The 17616-nt window shown below is 37.6% G+C and overlaps 1 protein-coding gene across 1 annotated transcript; it reads left to right on the top strand.

Annotated features, from left to right (window-relative positions):
• The first annotated feature begins 2936 nt into the window (after positions 1-2936).
• Ccn (cellular communication network factor protein Ccn) lies at positions 2937-17012 on the top strand. Its single transcript, XM_022854731.2, has 4 exons — positions 2937-3777; positions 9227-9416; positions 13273-13461; positions 13855-17012. Exons 1-4 carry the CDS (start codon positions 3604-3606, stop codon positions 14109-14111), a joined length of 810 nt encoding a protein of 269 aa, XP_022710466.1. The 5' UTR covers positions 2937-3603; the 3' UTR covers positions 14112-17012.
• Positions 17013-17616: the final 604 nt, after the last annotated feature.

The following is a 17616-nucleotide window of genomic DNA, read 5'->3' as shown; positions in this document are numbered from 1 at the left end:
CATGAACCGCCAAGAACAAGTTTTTACAGCTGTTTACTTATAGGGTTATTATCAGGAGTGCGTGAACTAAGGAAAGGCCTAGCATTAAGGACTTGCAAGTATTTACAGTATTGTAAATATTACCATCGGAAACAAACAAACAAACAAAAAAAAAAAAGAAACCAAGAATAATTTCAGTTAGTTTCTCAAGTAAATTCAATCATTTTATCGAATTTGGTCTGGACACAGCTAGTAAACTTAGCACTCTTCTGAGTAAACTACTTCTATAAAATATCGGATCTAAGATGTTTTCTAAGCATTAACTAAGGATCCCTTCTCATGTGCCTAATTGATTTAAAAGAAATGGTTGTTTAGTAATGTGTAACTTAGCAAATATTTTGAATTTATAACAGAACCGTAGAACATGATCGTGTAAAAGCAATGTCACTATAAAAAACACGAACAAAGGGGTGGAACGAATTCATAGGTCAATTTCCTGTTCAGTCATCATACAGCTTTGAGCAATATTTTTTTTGCAAATTACTATGAAAAATAAATAGAACCGAAAGGCAGAAAAAAAAAAAATATATATATATATATATATAAGAGAACAAAGATAATTATACGGCTTGAGGAAAAATATATAATAGGATTAATGCGTATTTGTAAGGAACAATATATATGTATATTTTTTTTTTCTCAAATTCAATAGACAGCCAAGGATGTATCAGCTTTGCTATCGACTTTAACGTTAGTGAGCGCGACGCTATCTATTTTTCGTGGCCTTGCCTCACGATTAGGGCCATTCGAATTCTACCGTTAATGTGCTAAATCTATGGGAATACCCTTTACTATAAAGAAAGTAATCTAGGGCAGGTATAATGCGACACTTGAAGATCTATACATCTTAATTGTAAATTAACCTCATAAGAAACACTCCGCTAAATCTCTTAATAAGTTAGATTAGGATTTTTTTATTCGGACGCTGCCAATCGATTTATAGAGTGCTCTGTTTTTACATAAATAAAGGGACAAATAAGGTAGCAGTTTTTATTTAGGTTGTTAATTTGAGCGTGACTGCGTATCCCACTGTCACCATGCATCGCTACTGACTGATTATCTTCGGAATCAGCATTGGCCCACCGACACCGCAAATCTAACGTGTCCCCGTCCACATGCGTCCCAAATCTATAGGATGAACTTGAATACCATTTGATCTAATTTCATCTAACAGTTAATGTTTGCAAAATCGATTCTGGTAGCAGAAGTTTTTTTTTTTTTTTTTTTTATTGAATCTCTGATCCAGAAGTATATGGTTTGATGTATAAGTTAGAGTACCATATTGAATTTTAACATAGATCTTTTAGACGGTTAAATATTTTACCTAAATAAGGATCATAATCTGGCACGCTTAATGGCAGTGCCAGCTGGAAAGACGAAAGGCGTTTATTTATATGCAATTTTATATGTATCACAGTAGTAGACAGAAAAAAGTTCAAATTGATGGAACGAAAGTTGTTTATACAGTCGAAACGTTCCCCGATCAGCAAAACATTGTTTGGAGATAAATAGAGAAATTCTAATGAAATAAGATTCAGCTCTGCATATTGTTGTCAACCCAAAGTAATTGTCTTCATTTCATAAAAATATCTCATGCTTTTTTTCTAAGTATAGTCGTATCTATTTGACGAACCTGCGACCATATCCATATAAACGCGCACTTTTTTGCTTATGCGGCATACAAAGTAAGTAGCCTGCCGAAATAACTGGTGTGTCGTACTCCTTTGTCGCTGTCGTCGTATGTATAAACATGGTATATTTCTAATAAACAGTGTCAAGGTTCTAATGAAACTTTGTACTGCTATACGAAATGATTGATCAAGCGACGGAAGACTCAAGATTACACACAAGAAAATTCTAATGGTTTGCCATATTCCACTATAACATATATGCAATACGCGTATGACGCGTCTTGCATAGGGACCCACAAGCTTACGGCAGCAGGTGGTTTTTCGAAAGTAGCTTACCGCTCTCTAACAACCGCAAACGGCTCTTCTCTCTTACTTATCTAATAAATGCCTTCCCTCTCCCTAAATAAATTACCAATGAGGGCGCTGCGTGCAAATGATGCGAGGAAGGGCGTTCACTTGGGCACCGTAACTCGTTTGGAGGCGCAAACCCATAAAACAATTTTCGGCGGTAGCCTACCTCAATTTAATCTATGAGAAGCCCAAAGCGTAAGCAAATACCTAAGCTTTGATCGCGGATGTTATAAATGGGATGATTCCTGCTCGCTTGTATGTGTATTAGTGCGCATCTCCACTACTAGATTCGTGTTTATATTAGTGAGCAGAAACAACAACCAGTAGTACACAAAGTAATTCTACCTCATATTTGCTTTAATGGAAAGGGTTTGGTTAGTATGTCCTTATCAATTATAAGTTGTCTTTAAAGGAACAGGCATTGATTTCACAAGGATCCCAGAAATGGAATAGATACGCCACTAAGTGGGGTTTGTATGCGTCATCGCCTCAAACGTGCCGTGAGTCCATCGTTATTGTACCGCTGCGATTATCTGGCCACGCTTGCGGAACATCGGAAGCTTTTGTCTGACTACCAGGTCAGTTGCTCACTCGTCTATGCGACAGCTAATTAGGAAGAGACCAATGGAACTCACTATCATTGACTAACGGCGCGTATCGATCGATTCCTGACATGCTGGTTATCGCCCGCTCGCAGACCGTGGATCTGCTATGGGAATCTAGATCGACCAATCTCAATGTACCTGCACGATCGTTGATCATTTGCTCTGCGTCAAACAAGTCGCTCAGGAAAACAGCTGCATGGTGCCTTGAAGCTCTTCTGTAATAACGATGCAGAAACTATCGGCACATTGACAATTCTTCAATTGCTTCTATCTTTAGCTAATATCGGATATAAAACGGGGACTATTTATTTTAACGCTGGGGGCGAGCAGCTTACTTGATTATATACTTCGTCTATCTAACGTAATTCATCTAGATGTCCCCGATGTGAAATCTATAGCGATGCCCAAATCACTCATCAACAAGTACTTCCACCCAGGTAGTTGTATGTATGTATCTGTTGAGTGTTGAGTGGTGTATTACGGTTCTGGTGTAATGAGAATGTTCCAGCGAGTTACTTTATTCTATCTTTCAAAACGGAAAGAAATTGATTTTTAGCAAAACCAAGAGGCAATTTCATGTTACCACCATCAACTAATGAGCCACCGAGTGCTTCCTAGACCAGCCAAAACATTAAAAAAGTGCTCTATCTATCGTTCTCTAATGACTTGAGTGTAATACTCGACAGGTTGATAGTGGCTTTCTAATTCTGTATGACGAATATTCAGAGCAGATGCTTGTAAGTCGTGTGTGTACGGATACTATTAAATAACATTCAAGTGCCTTAATAGAACTGGTTGTGGTCATAACCTAATAGGAACTCGTGTGACCTCTTAAACTACAATTGAGCCAAGGAATCAGCATCTTTATGACAAGTTTCTGTGTGGAGGATCGAAGAGATGGACGTAGACGATTGAACTGAAAATATTGTAGGAAAAAATTTAGAGCCCAGTTAGTAGCCTGCTGTTTCCTTGAGAAGATGCGGTCGGAGCTAGTTCTTCAGTTTATGGCCGGTCTCGAACTGGGCCGATTGTGTTTAGCCCAGTGGGATCTTCTGCCCAGTCCTAACCAGGAGCCATCCAGAGGTACCTTTGTTATTGCCACTGGAAAGATGAACATCACTGTCAACAGAAGTCCTTTTGAGGAGCGGCGGGTAAGTTATTCTTTACTACAAGCTGGCTTATTTTTTTTTTTTGCGAAATCAGCATATCTAGTTCGATTTTTATAAAAACATACGTTTCGAACCCGACCGTCTTCTGTCCCCCTAGACGTAGCCTATTGCCTTGTTTTGTTGTTTCCACAAAATATCTATTATTTGTAGAAATATCCCGCTTGAACTCAAAACAGGATATTTGAAAAATGTAAACCTTATAAAGGTTGAAAGTTGTTAAGTTGAAAAAGGTTGAAAAGTTTGTGTATATATACCGCAACTATTTTCTGTTAGTACTATCGCCTACTAAGGTATACTAAAGTGTACTAAGGTACTATATTCAAAATCTGTCGATATATGGGGTTTCCCAGAAATGTCCTGACATTACTCAAAGAAAAAGACCAAAGATACTTACAGGAAGTTTCAGAACAAGCATCATGACAGAAAAAAATACCTGAAAAAAATCAGACAGAAAAAAATCTATGCAATGGCTGTGCTTCGTTTATCTAAGCACTTCATATATTGTAGTCACCTTTATACTATTACCTTTGTTAGCTTGATTTCCCTGAGATACAGTTCGATTTACACGATTTATCATATTATATCTGTCCTATCTTCACCTTGATGGCACTTCATTTCAGAGAACAAGCCTCACCACTACCGATTGCTTGTTTTCCTATACCATTCTTTTTAATTCTTCTTTTTTTCATTCTTTTTTTTTTAATTGAAAGCATGATGCTTTTAAATAAATCGTTTATGTAATGGCCGTGTCTTTAATTTCAACGATCCTGTTAAAGCGTATTACTTTTTAAAGCGTATTATTTTTTTTTATCGTCATCTTTATAAAATTATTTATCTCTAATTAAGCGAGATAGAGGTTTGCGTTCAAAACAAACTAACGTTTACTGTTGTACCGCAGCAAACACGATTTAATTTTAAGATAATTGAGAAGCGTAATGTTTGTCTGAGCCTGTTTCCGACCACCACGGTAGTATAGTGGTTCCTTAATATCGGGAAACGTGTGTAGGTAATAATATATATATATATATATATATATATATATAGTAAACGTTCATCCGATTTTGCTGCCAATTTAACATTGACGATATTGCTTTGTAGAAGTCTGGTGGGAAAAATCATGGTAGATTGTAAAACAAGTCGACATTTTAGCTTTGAAATTTGTTGCTAATATTCGATAATGCTTATAGAATAAAAAATTATCTCTGAGTAGAGCACTTGTGTTTGGGCGAATTAAGAGAAACATTATATAATCAGAGATACTTTCAGGTGCATATACATCCGTTTGCGACAAACGGCGTTTAATATTATGAACTTCCGTTATAAAAGTCGCGAGTGGCCGGAGCCTAGGAATTTCGTAGTTTGGATAAGCTTATCTGTATATATACACAAAGATATGTAAAATATCTTGAAATATGTTCGTGAAGTTTCACATTGTTGACGACTGTGTCATCAGCGATGAATTCTCGTGCACGTTTATGTATGCCTTACATGGGGTAATCAGCCTTACAGCAGTAGGTAACTAAACTAGCAGAAAAACTGCTCAGATGCCAGAAAAGAACTGATTTTTGAGCATTTTGTCGCCATGTTACCCTTATTACCATAAGATAATCGGTGATTCGATGACTGTGTATGTTCCGGTATGGCCGCAGTCGATCGGAATGTCTCGGACTTTACGTCTAGGCCCTGTCCTATATGCGACTTTTACGTGAAACAACGAAAGCTTTACTAACTAGGCGCTATACATATAGTATACGCTAGTAACCTGAAAATGTATAAACAGATGTAAAATATCAAAGGTACGCTAGAAATACAATAAGTCATTGATTGCCTCTCGTCATGTTTGGGATAAACAGAACTGAGACACTGGATGAAGACAACAGATTGTATTGCTCAAATAAGCAAGCTGTTTTTAAAGTAGGTATCTGCAAAAGTTTATGAGTTACGATCAAGAGGCAGAGGAAAATGTTAGCGTGGCTAAAACTGTCTCTGTAGCAGTAAACTGTGTTTCGGCGCAATACGGGTCTAAATACTTAAGATCATATGGCTTTTTCATCACTACCAGACTGACATATTGTGTCCATATATAGATGCCATTTGCAAAAAGGACAGACTTGTGAAACGTGTTTCTCTATGATGCAGTACTTCCCGCGACCAATCCACCTTTCCTAACATTGCTTATGTCCGACATAGTGTTAATACTGGAGCATTTAATATATTTAATAATATTTTTTTTTCAAAATAACACACTTAAGGACCGTTGCACAGTTAGAAAAAACAATTTGAAAAGTAGTCATTCAGTTCAGCCATCTGAGGTAATACAAACTATTTCTTTATATGGCACACAGCCCGCCGCATGCACGAACAAAACTAGCCCAATTATATCATATTATTTCCTTGTTAGTGATCTTGTAAAGGCCTATGCAGGTTAGGGTACGAACTGACGTTTAATTGAGTAGCGCAGATATACCCTAAATAGGAGAAAAAAATCTCTGCTTAGATAAGCTAAGTTCAAATAAATGTCTAACCTATATTTTTCCAACTGTAAACTTTTAATCAGTTCAGGTTACCTCTGTTCTAACATTCTCCTATCACGTGTAGACTAAAACTAGAAATATTTATTATAGATAAATTTTATAGACATTCGCGCTAAGCAGCGGGTTGATTGCCCTTAATAAGAGCAAACTATTCTCCAGTCAGGGGCGACTTAATTCAGTCGAATAGATTTGCCGTTTTTTTGAATCTGCAGAATTAAAACGTATCAGCATAAGCTCTATTATTATTACTATTATTCTCTAATGCGCAACGTAGTTCAAAATTAACGGTTTCATTGGGCATACATTGTGGCCTTGTCAAGCAGAGCTTTATGTGTACCTTCGTAGAGTACTGCTTGCCTTAAGTTCTTTTTTGAAGAGGAAGGTTCCTAAACGGAATCCCTAACGATGTTCCGAAAAACAGTGTAAGCACACAGACATATTGTTACCTATTTTTTTGCAATAACATTAAATAAATGTAACTGGTAATAAGTCAATACTACCCACAGGATGAACCGTTTCTGGTTATAATAATGACACCGCTTTTTGTGCGATGTCGTTATTATAATCACGTTACGAACAACGCCCATCGCTCGTTTCTCCTATAATTTTATTACAAATGGAACTCATTAGGTAAGCAAAGATTAAAATCCTTTTCCCAAATAGTTCGTTTTGAATTTTCTTTAATTTTTCTATTAGGATATATAAACTGAAACCAACGAGGCAAGAATGTTTACCGAAAAAAATCGTACCACCTTTTGTACCTTTATTTCAGTTTTCTAAGTAAATAAATTGATATTTTTTCTTTTACCTCGTCACTATCTTTACATCGGTAGCGATGCTTTTACGAACGCATAAAGTTGACCCCTGAAGGATTTCATAAACATCAAAGCTTATAATATACGATTCCATAAAATTCATAAACTATAGATGATAATCCCCTTCTTTTTTCAGTCTTATTCGGTCAAAACTAAACGTGAGCTTCGCTTACTTTATTATAGAAAAAATGCAATATATGGTTTGTTGTCTGGGTACTTCTGGGTAATTTAAAAAATACAATCAAAATTATTCCTTTGGGAAACTCTGAAAGGATGGATAGTTGAATAATATCCCCGGAGCGAAAGGACTATTAAGGCCAAAGTATTAATATTTATATTCATTTAGGCAAATAGTCGCAAATAATGCATAAGTCGTGTCTCTGGTTATTTTGTCTCATGAAACATTATTTCAATAGTTGAATCAATAACCTCAGCTCGTCTTAAAATAAAACATTTGACTACGATGGCTTTCTTAATCTAACTCGTAAGTTTTCTTATGATACTTTTCAAGTCAGGTTAAAGCGATTTCATAACCAATCAAAAAATCAATGAGATCAACTTTTAGATATTTAATGATCCGATATGGGACCCTGCGTATCAAAGAACAAACCAGAGCGAATCAAGTTGCTTTTGGCATTACCGAACCGGTCCCCTGACCCATGTACGAATGTTAATGCTAATGTACAAGTATAATTGTTTTCAATTCCATTTTTCACATAATCTTTTAAATTTACAGAGGTCAGAATTGAAAGAAAAATGGGTTCGTCTAACTTGCGATATATTTGGCTTGTGCAGGGTGTTGCGTCTAAATCCGGTTGAACTCTGATGGGCTGTCTACTGCAGCGGGCATATGTTTATACGCTATGTTTAGTGGCAGGAGAGGGCCAGTTTCTTCTAGAACAAGGTAGCGAACTTATTATAGCGGGTGACAGTACGCCGTTTTTGTAATATGGGCAAAAACCAGCTATTATAAATCTCTTCTCGCTGGATAAACCCTCCACCAAGATCAAGACCGTAGTTTTTGGCCGTCTACGTCACTGTCGGCTTTTAAAAGGCTTCTTGTTCACGAGAAAAAATGTTCACGAGACAAGCCAGAAGACCTTTAGCAGGGTTTAAGAAGCTCGAAAATTTATCAGAATTATTTAAAAAGCCATTTTTAATATACTTGGATTTTTTCTACAAAAATTAACGTCCGTGTTGAAACACAAACAATAACTGCGAGACATAATGTCCCGATAAGCCATAACGTTTAGTCTTTTCAAAAGTTTTGGGCGCCTTTTAACCTTTTGGCCATTTCGACTACTTGCACTTTTTGAGTTTTTCCAACTGCTGCCAGTCCAGCCTTTAAATCTACGGGAGTTTTTTTTTTACATGTAGTGTACTCGAGCCTTTTTGCACAGGTTTATACTTACCAATATCGTTCAACGCACAATTACTCTTAAAAGTTTTTTGTGTATTTTAAGAATGACTATTGAGCGGTTTAGATTGTTGGAGCTGCAATTTCGGTCGATCGGGCGATACTGAATGAACATCAATGCTAGGCATGAAACAATAGTCAATAGTCGTCGGCCTCGGCCTTGACCTTCGTATAGACCTTGTTGCCGGACCAAAACGTGAATTGGCAAGTTATCAATTGCCCCTTCGGAAATTTTTCGTAAATTCAGTCGGCTTGCGATAGTTGTGGTTCAAGTCGACCATAGGCTGAAATCTAACAAACGCATCTCAGTTTTGATCGGTATTTACTAAATCTACGTTAGTTAAGTCTGTTTTTTGCCTACGTCTAATGAATCTATATAGACTTGCGACCAATCTCAACGGCATTTAGAATTCGACGTACAGGAAGATGCTGTTAAGCATTTTTCTGTAAGTCAGCATGCTAAGAGCGCCTGTATGCCTTGTAATGTTTGTTTGACTCGATAGTTCGAAGTAGGTAATAATAGGAGTAGGAATAATAGGAAATGGAATAATAGGAGTATAGTAGGAGATAGGTAAAAATATTATAATTGTAGAGCGTATTTGGAAGGGCATTCTTATACAATTTATTGATGCCGTTTATCCGTTCGTGTCATGTTTGTTTTACAGCGCCCTCCTGGTTGCCGCTACCCATGTAACTGTCCCGAACGGAGTGTTACGTGTCAACATGGAGTTACCAAAGCCAAAGACGGCTGTCGTTGCTGCGATATGTGTACTCGTCAACACGGTGAACAATGCGATGACGTGTACGTTTGCGATCCTCGAAGAAAGCTCGTATGTGACCACGGTATATGTCGCGGTACGTACCTTAAGGAAACTGTCTGGTCCTAGAAACTTGCTCTTACTCTTGAGTGCGCAAAGTATCGAAATATTTCTGACCAACAATATTGAAATCTAATTTCTCCTGTTGTCCAAAATACGGCGTGCAACTCCCTGTGTGTAACTAAGTCTTTCCAGATGCAGTAAATTTCTGATCGGTGTGTGGCATACAATGGCGAAGCCGATGGGAAATAGGTAAAAGAATCCGGTGAGGAATTAGTCAGGCAGATAGAGCAGAATATAGAAAACAGGTAATTATTAACCTTGCTAGAGATCTAACTCAAGAATGCGAAAGAGTATTGGGCAGAGTAACGTCCATTAGAACGGTATAATTTTTTTGACTTTTTTTTTTCCTGATCTTGTAATTACTTCGATAGTATAGTACCAAGTAGCCTGGAGCGATAGAGTAGGATTTTTAGTCTTTAAAGCCCGGCACTTAACCCCTTCAAACTCTCGGCGTCCATGAAGTTCAAGCCCAAATACGCAAGTCTTATATGATAATAGCAATACTGGTTACAATTTGTCTGGTTTGATAGTTATGCCATGCGCCACCGAAATTAGAGAAGCGATTCATTTAGTGGATGTTCGAAGCGATGTAAAGGAGACGCTGGACGTTGCTAGCGACTGAGGTTGGATGCCATAGTTTAGGAAGCTCCAGCGTTGTTACTGTTTGCGTAGCCTTTTTCAAGATAAATAGTTAAAACACTAAACGTTGAGTTTATCGGTCTTTCCCTCATATCGAATCTCGTATTTTATATTATATCTAACCTAATATATATATATATATATATATATATATATTAGTCGAAAAATGTTCATCGTTTTTTTTAACTATAAGGCTTCAGAGTCACATACAGGTAATATGAGTTGTATTGGGTCGGCATTAATATGATTTGAAAGCTCAGATTTGATCATAGAAGATGTACTGTTAGCATGTTTATATTCAGACCTATAGCGTCCTTAAGGTGAGTGAAATTTCAACGAAAATTCGCTGTATCTTACAACTTTGTTTCGATAAAAGCACAGATGTCGCCCCGGCCCACAAAAATGTGTTCTCTGTGGTCGAGATGTGTTACGGAAGAACGGTCCAAGGAAATCTCGTTGTGAGGCATACAACTTCCACAACCAATTACAAAAAAAAAAGTTAAAATCATTGCGAAAACTGAAGAAAGCATGTTGCATTGCCGAGGAAATAGACACCCACCACTAAGCGTTTAAACAAAGCTGGCTGCAAAAGGATGCTGTGTATTTGGATACGATACGAGTGACGCACAAGAATTTCTCAGGTCGTATTTCCATTTGCAACCCTACAGAAAATTAACAAAATCCAACCATTTCCTAAGCAGTTGCTCATGGGTGATAAAAAATTATATTTACTACAAGAATAATACGCAAGTAAGAAAAAATTTGTGTGTCTCACGATCTGCGGCAAAGCTAGATTGACACAAAGGAAAGAGAGGCTAGGGTAGTTGTCGGGAATAAAAGGGAATGGTGCGTTGAATTACTGTTGCAGGACAAAACGATTCCCTCGGACCTCTGCTGTCAGCAACTAAAAGGATTACTACAGGCCATTGACTAAAGGCGACTGAAACCAATGGATAGAAAAGGCGTCGTCTTCCACCATGACAACGCCAGACCACACTTCTGTCTACCTAGCAGACTTAGGTGGGAAATGCATCCGCCTTATAGCCCATATTTTCCACTATTTAATTGTCACCTGCTTTGGTCTCTTCAAAACTCCCTAACACACATTCATTCGTGTCAGACGCGTTCATTTAGTTTAAATGGAGGGATGCAGAAATCGCTTGTTTCTTTCGTGCAGAAATGACAGAAATGCTACAATGATGAGGGATTACAATGCTAGTGGAAAATTAGCGGAAGGTCATCGATCAAAACAGCGCATGTTTAGTCTAGCAATATTTCTTTGCAATATAAAAAAAATACGTACTTTCATTTTGAGCTAAAGATAGTCAATATATTTTTCAAATATCGGGGTGCATTAGCAGATAGGCGAAAGAGATACGAAGAGGACAACAGGATTAAATAAGAAAATAGTCGGAATTGTGGTCGTTCGTTGGGTTAATTTGTAGTTGGCTTGCCTTATAGGATGAAGTTAGGCGGATGTATACCTGCGCTGATCTTGCATCAAAATAAATCTCCAAGTTATAGGCAACAGCTAAATCTCTTAACATATGTATATATGATTATTTTTTTTTCTAATTTAGTAGACGGAAGGTTATAACATATTGTGTTTACGGCGATGTCGAATTGGGCATAAAATCAAAATAGGCCTGCACTATTTTTTCGACTATAATGGCCAAACTAACGGCACTGCATTTGAATCCCGATATTATGGACATAGACTTGCAGCTGCAAATAAATAGACTGCACATCTTCGTCAAGCAATTTCCACAAACGAGACAATGTTGTATTTCTCTTTGCTTTAGCTGAACCTTTTTTGCTGAAAATGTTTGCCCATGCCCCTATTGATGACTTGTACATTAATAAATACGTTTTTACCTTTATTTGGACCCTAGCTAGAAATGTATAGCGTTATAGGTTCCTTTCTATCGGAAACTGAGGTTTTTTCAAATGTGGGTTATATTTAATGTGTGCATGCCTAACAATTTTCTGATATCCAATTTACAGAAGTAGATTGGCAGTAATAGAACTGACTGGCTCAGAAAATACGGTATGAGGTATGCAATTATCAGCTATATAGATATAAATTGTAAGGTGCGCAACATCGTCTACGTTCAACTAGTAGTTGTCTAAAAATAGCACAGCTGCAGTGTGGATCTCATTTTATGTGCGTAGATTTATAATCAATCGACAAGCCATCTTGGTCATTTCGAACCTAGAACGATCGAATTAGCTATGGTAGCGTCAATCATCGCGTGCGTATTAAGCGTATCGGTCTTACGAGAACACATAAATATGCTAGAAGAAATGTATAGACTACCTGTGGATGGACTGAGCAAAATAATGAAAATTGTCAGAGGTTGTCCAGTGTTGTTGAAACGTTGACATTGAATATGTCCTAGACACATGTGAGTCAGTTGGCCATTTTTATCGTCGCGTAGATACAAACGAATCCCTGTATTCCTTGGTTCGTATGAAGACTCGCATGCACACTACGACCTGATGGACGAGACCGTGTTGCAGGCTACACGAAGATAGTAGCTTCGATACGAAGTGTACTATTATGAAGTTTATGCAGCGAACCATTATACCTCGAAGTATTAACACCCATATTCGGGCGGTATCATCCGTTCGAGAAGAATATGTATTGCACAAAACACAACTGCGAATTACTACCGCCGACAGCGATGCGAAAGGCAAGCAATATTACAATTTCCGCTGTAAGTCGTGCACCGAATTTCGGTATTAAGAAAACTTTTTTGATAACACTTTTCGGCCTGGCCTAATTGATCATGTTGAGTGACATTGACGAGTGGCCATCTTTTCACTCTGATCGTATCTAGCCATGGGCAAAGTACGCATGCGCGCGAATACGTACCGTTGCCCAAGCATAGCGAAATGAGATTAACTTTGTAAGATAAAATTTCTATTAGATGATAACTGATAGAGACAAGAGTTTCTTTGTATGCATTTGTACTGCAAATCCATGAAGAGCGAAGCACTTGTTGATTGTCATTAATATCTGTCCACACATTAAATCGAACCATAGTTATATACAAATGTTCGATAATTTTTAGCAGTTAATTCCCGGTAGCGCCGCACCTATAGACTGTATAGCGATACTAATAACCAATTTCTTGGTAGAATAGTTGCTTTCGGCCAATCTGACGAGTTACGATTTACTACTGTTACAGCTGCACAACGTCGTTTAGGCTGTGTGGTACGTGGCCTGACCTTTGAAGACAATTCAGTTTTCAATCCTGACTGCAGGCATCAGTGCTCATGTCAAAACGGAACTATTGCATGTGCGAATCTCTGTGCTCGAGAGCTAACTAGACCTTCAGGGCAATGTCTTAATGCTCGACTTATCTTTCTTACGCCAGGTAAACATAAATATGTTCGATAATAATTCGACACCTGGGTCTTGCCTTTATCCTGCTCAGGTCATGCCTTAACATCGCTACATGTCTCCATGCAACCTATATTCAGTTAAACTATATGTATTTATATGAAACGTACTAACTAACGATGAAACTCGGTCTAGATCTAATAAAAGAGATATTTCTGATGCAGCCCTTAATAATTATATAGAAGATAGATTCGTATAGATATTGTGGCATTAACATTTTGAATGATAATATTGTTTTTTGCGGTTCATTTCACAGTTATCACGCTTACCAGCCTTCTTATCTATATCTAGCTAAACGTTGCCTGCCTAATATGTCTACATAAACAGGGATATTCAGCTGAAGTATTTACTCGTTGGTTTCCACTAGGTGACTGTTGTCGCGAGTGGATATGCGATAACCCCAACCTGAAGATGATTGGTATTCCGGGTTGCGTCCGTCAGGCCACTGAATGGACCGAATGTTCGTCTCCATGTGGGCAGGGTGTATCGTGGCGGATGTCTAACCACAACGCACAATGTGTTATGCGAAACGAGACGCGGCTGTGTATTGTAAAAACGTGCAAATCCTTCCATACAGGAACTGCCGACAGCGGTGCTAATGATGGACACTTGGAAGACGATTGAGGTCTACATAGACACTTCACGCTTCTACTGAGACGATCATAAAAACGTAGGCATGCCAGACGCATGAATCGTATTTATTAACTCATATAATATCTGTGGTGCACCAAACGTAGCCGAAACTGTTATTAACAATGATCATTTTCTCTTCGTGAGGTTGACGAAATTTTATATTTCGTGTCGCATTCGTATCGTCTTATTTATAAATATACATTTTTCATCTTATTCTACTTGTTTCAACTATCATCTGTTAACTTCGAATTTGATCTAGATGCTTCATCGTTGACTTTGTTAATTCATAGATGTTCTTTGGCCATGTCATGGACGACAGGATGTAAAAAAATATTGTAGACGTTCGTTTGTAAACGGTGTAGACGTTGGGGACGCTTTATTTCAACTGTAAGTCACTTAGACAAATTGAGTTTATTGTGAGACGATACTCCTGAAATAGGGATGCTCTTGTTATGTAGTCTAGATACGATGATAAACGATTCATATCAGATTGCCTAAGTAGCCTGCGACGTTTTATTACTTGATCATTGAATTCAAAATGTTCAAACAAGCCAAAACTATCCATCTTTAATTACTTATATTCTGTGTCTATATCTAGCAAGACGACATTATGCATTTATGTTAACCATTTAAACCGTGTACAAATACAACATTCTTGTAAGATAAGACTCAAATAATAATAGTAGTATGTTAAACACGTTAGAAACTTCGGGCATTTTTCCTTCCGGACTACGCTTTATCGTTTAGCGCTTGCATCCGGTCTCCTTCTAGAAATGGCTATATAAGTATAATACATTCATCGTTTTAAAGCTAGACATGTTCTACGATTTGGTTGGAATGAAATTGGCGCTGCGTAGAACACTGCCGATAGCTTGAGGCATCTGCAATAGGTACTTGCCCTTAAGCTCTTATCGTGTTCCCTATCCCTGTCCTGTGATGAGACGTTTACATTGTTGTGATTGATATATGCAATTGTCCGATGTAATTGTTAGGTACGAAGCTATCTCCTCCGTCCAGGAATCAGTAGATATGCTGTGCCTAGACAGTTCTTTCGCGGTCACACACACACACACGCTTCATACTTAACTGTCGTTCATGCTTTGGATTACCCATATTTCAGTTTGTTACAGCTTCTAATTTCGGAACAATTTTCTTGTAAAATTGCTAATCTTAGTGATTTACGCGAATCAACTTCATCGAACTAAAACATTGATTGAATTAACTTATGAAAAGTATGACAAGAATTGTATTTTCCTACTTCCAGGAGATTCAATTGCTGCAGACAAATATATGATTGCGTTTTAGGATTCTATCCTGATCAGAATTTTGCTTGTAAGCTAGAATAGTTTACAAATCGGCTCGAACGCCGCCCTGTAACAACAAGCCGTAAATAGATGACGTAAATTTCCACATTATGTTCCACAAGCTGCTTAAACGAAAACTGACCAGCAAGAAACGTGAAGTATATAACATATAATCTTGTAATATATTGTACCCTATTAGAGTATTTGTCTGAGACACCGAACATATTCGATATATAACGAACCATAAAAAAGTCATTTTTTCTATACTCTTCTATATGATAAATAGAATTTTATCCGTGTATAGCATAGCAGAATTCCTGATTATTTTGCAGTTTTCAACATATTTTCGTCCACCTGCGTTTCGGCTCAGCAGATATATAATATAAAGTGCATCTATAATAAACACAAACACAAGGTGCTTCAGGCCAAAACTGAAATGTTTGCATCTTCTATCTCCTGGCCTTACCAGCTAATTAGTAGGCATGGCTAGCTGGCAGGTAATCAGAAGCGAAATCCATTTGTGGGAGAATTATAATTCATCAAAACTCAATCCCCGTTTGAATAAGGGCAGCTGTTTTCAGGCCGTTTGTTTGCATTCTGTCATCATAAGATTGTATCTAATCTAACCCATCGTTGACTTGCGTGCACCAAGTTCATTAAAAGAACCTTTGAAGGAAATCTGAGGTGCAAAGCGCGCTCTGACATATCTGCTTGCTGCTAAAGCCTTCACAGATCGCCCAGCTGATAAAAGAGCCGTAGAAGCTGTTAGAATCAAAGCACTATAGCTCGCGTTCTTCATGAAGCTCGCAATTTTCATTATTATATCGGGTTGTGACTGGTGGCAGTCCCTGCGTCACCTGCAGACATTGTCGCTTAGCAAAATGTATTAATCTTATATAGTATAATTGCCGTTTGCAGCTGGAGCTATAGTCTCTCATGGATTAGGTGACTCTTGAAGACACGGCAAAGTACCTATAAGAACCTCTGCAAGACTGGAAAGAAAGCAAAGGTTTTTGCTTAATCTATTGGTTTTAGGCGATATAAGCTGGTAAAACGAATTATATGCTTGAATAGAATTGCTAATAATCTTGCGTAAAGAAGGTAACAGGTTACCTGAAATTATGTCTGAGAAGCATCGTAGGCAAGCTCGTTAGCTTCAATGGGTTATTAATCTTATGCTAGTGCGTTAGTTGTTTTAAATTGCATCTCTGATGTTGGTGTTTCAAACTGTCCATGGCCTGAATGCATACAAGAGTGTTTAGAAAATGGCTAGAAAATGTCCGATTGTATAAAACATTACGATGCTAGCTACAGGTTAATCAAATGAGATCCCCCGGATCCTATACGCTAAGGCATATATGAGCCGGTGAAGTTATTCCACCTAGGGAATGACTATTAAAGTTGGTTAGTGAGCTTTAATTATTTCTAAATGATGCTTGTAAACCGTATTCAGTGTGATCTATAAATCTTGTTCGAGGCTCGCAACTTTAATAAAAAGTTACAAGAACCTATGCGACATCGACCGCTACCGCTGCTTTGAGGACTATCCTGTAATAAATCTCTTGCTATTTACTTTGAAACAACTTAATTTGTTTATATCCTAATTTATTACAAGGATCGCATTTCGTTATAGATAATAAAACTCTTCTAATTACGCTAAAGTAGTTAGCAAATATAAGCGTTACTTAGTTTAGTTCAATATGAGCACAGCGCGTCCACTGGTTAGCTACTAGTAACACTAATAATTCTAATGCACCATTAATAATTCTATGTATCAGTTGTTTAATAACCAATGCCTGTTTAACATTATTTCAGTAAAGTGTCATAAAAAAATACGTACAATTATAAATTGAAAAACAGATGTTACAACCGAATCATTGTACTCCCGAATCGAAATATGCACTTTTACATATGTTCGCCTGTCAAGTGTGTGCTTCGCATGCCATCAGAAGCAGTACTGTATATCGCTCGTTTCTCCTATTTCTTATACCATAGCGTAGTTTCTTATGAAGTAGGGAAAAGTCGTCCGAACTCCGTAGATTCATGCACCCTTTGAATAGAAATTACCTCTATCAATTGTTTTAAGTTGAAGTGAGACCATTTTCAAATCAAGTCACATTCAAGTTGAATGTGTTATCCATGGTTTCCCGTACAGGTCGTTCCTGTTCCAGTTAATACTAACTTCGTTAAGA

This window comes from Varroa jacobsoni, unplaced genomic scaffold (genome assembly GCF_002532875.2).
Source record: "Varroa jacobsoni isolate VJ856 unplaced genomic scaffold, vjacob_1.0 contig04347, whole genome shotgun sequence".
Lineage (NCBI taxonomy): Eukaryota > Metazoa > Arthropoda > Arachnida > Mesostigmata > Varroidae > Varroa > Varroa jacobsoni.
This window is presented reverse-complemented; position numbering and strand designations above follow the sequence as displayed.

Excerpts from the sequence above, each read along its gene's own strand:
- Ccn (XM_022854731.2), top strand. The coding sequence starts at position 3,604 with ATGCGGTCGGAGCTAGTTCTTCAGTTTATGGCCGGTCTCGAACTGGGC. Across the intron at positions 3,778-9,226 it reads GTCCTTTTGAGGAGCGGCGG|CGCCCTCCTGGTTGCCGCTA; the intron begins GTAAGTTATTCT and ends TTTGTTTTACAG. Across the intron at positions 9,417-13,272 it reads TGACCACGGTATATGTCGCG|CTGCACAACGTCGTTTAGGC; the intron begins GTACGTACCTTA and ends CTACTGTTACAG.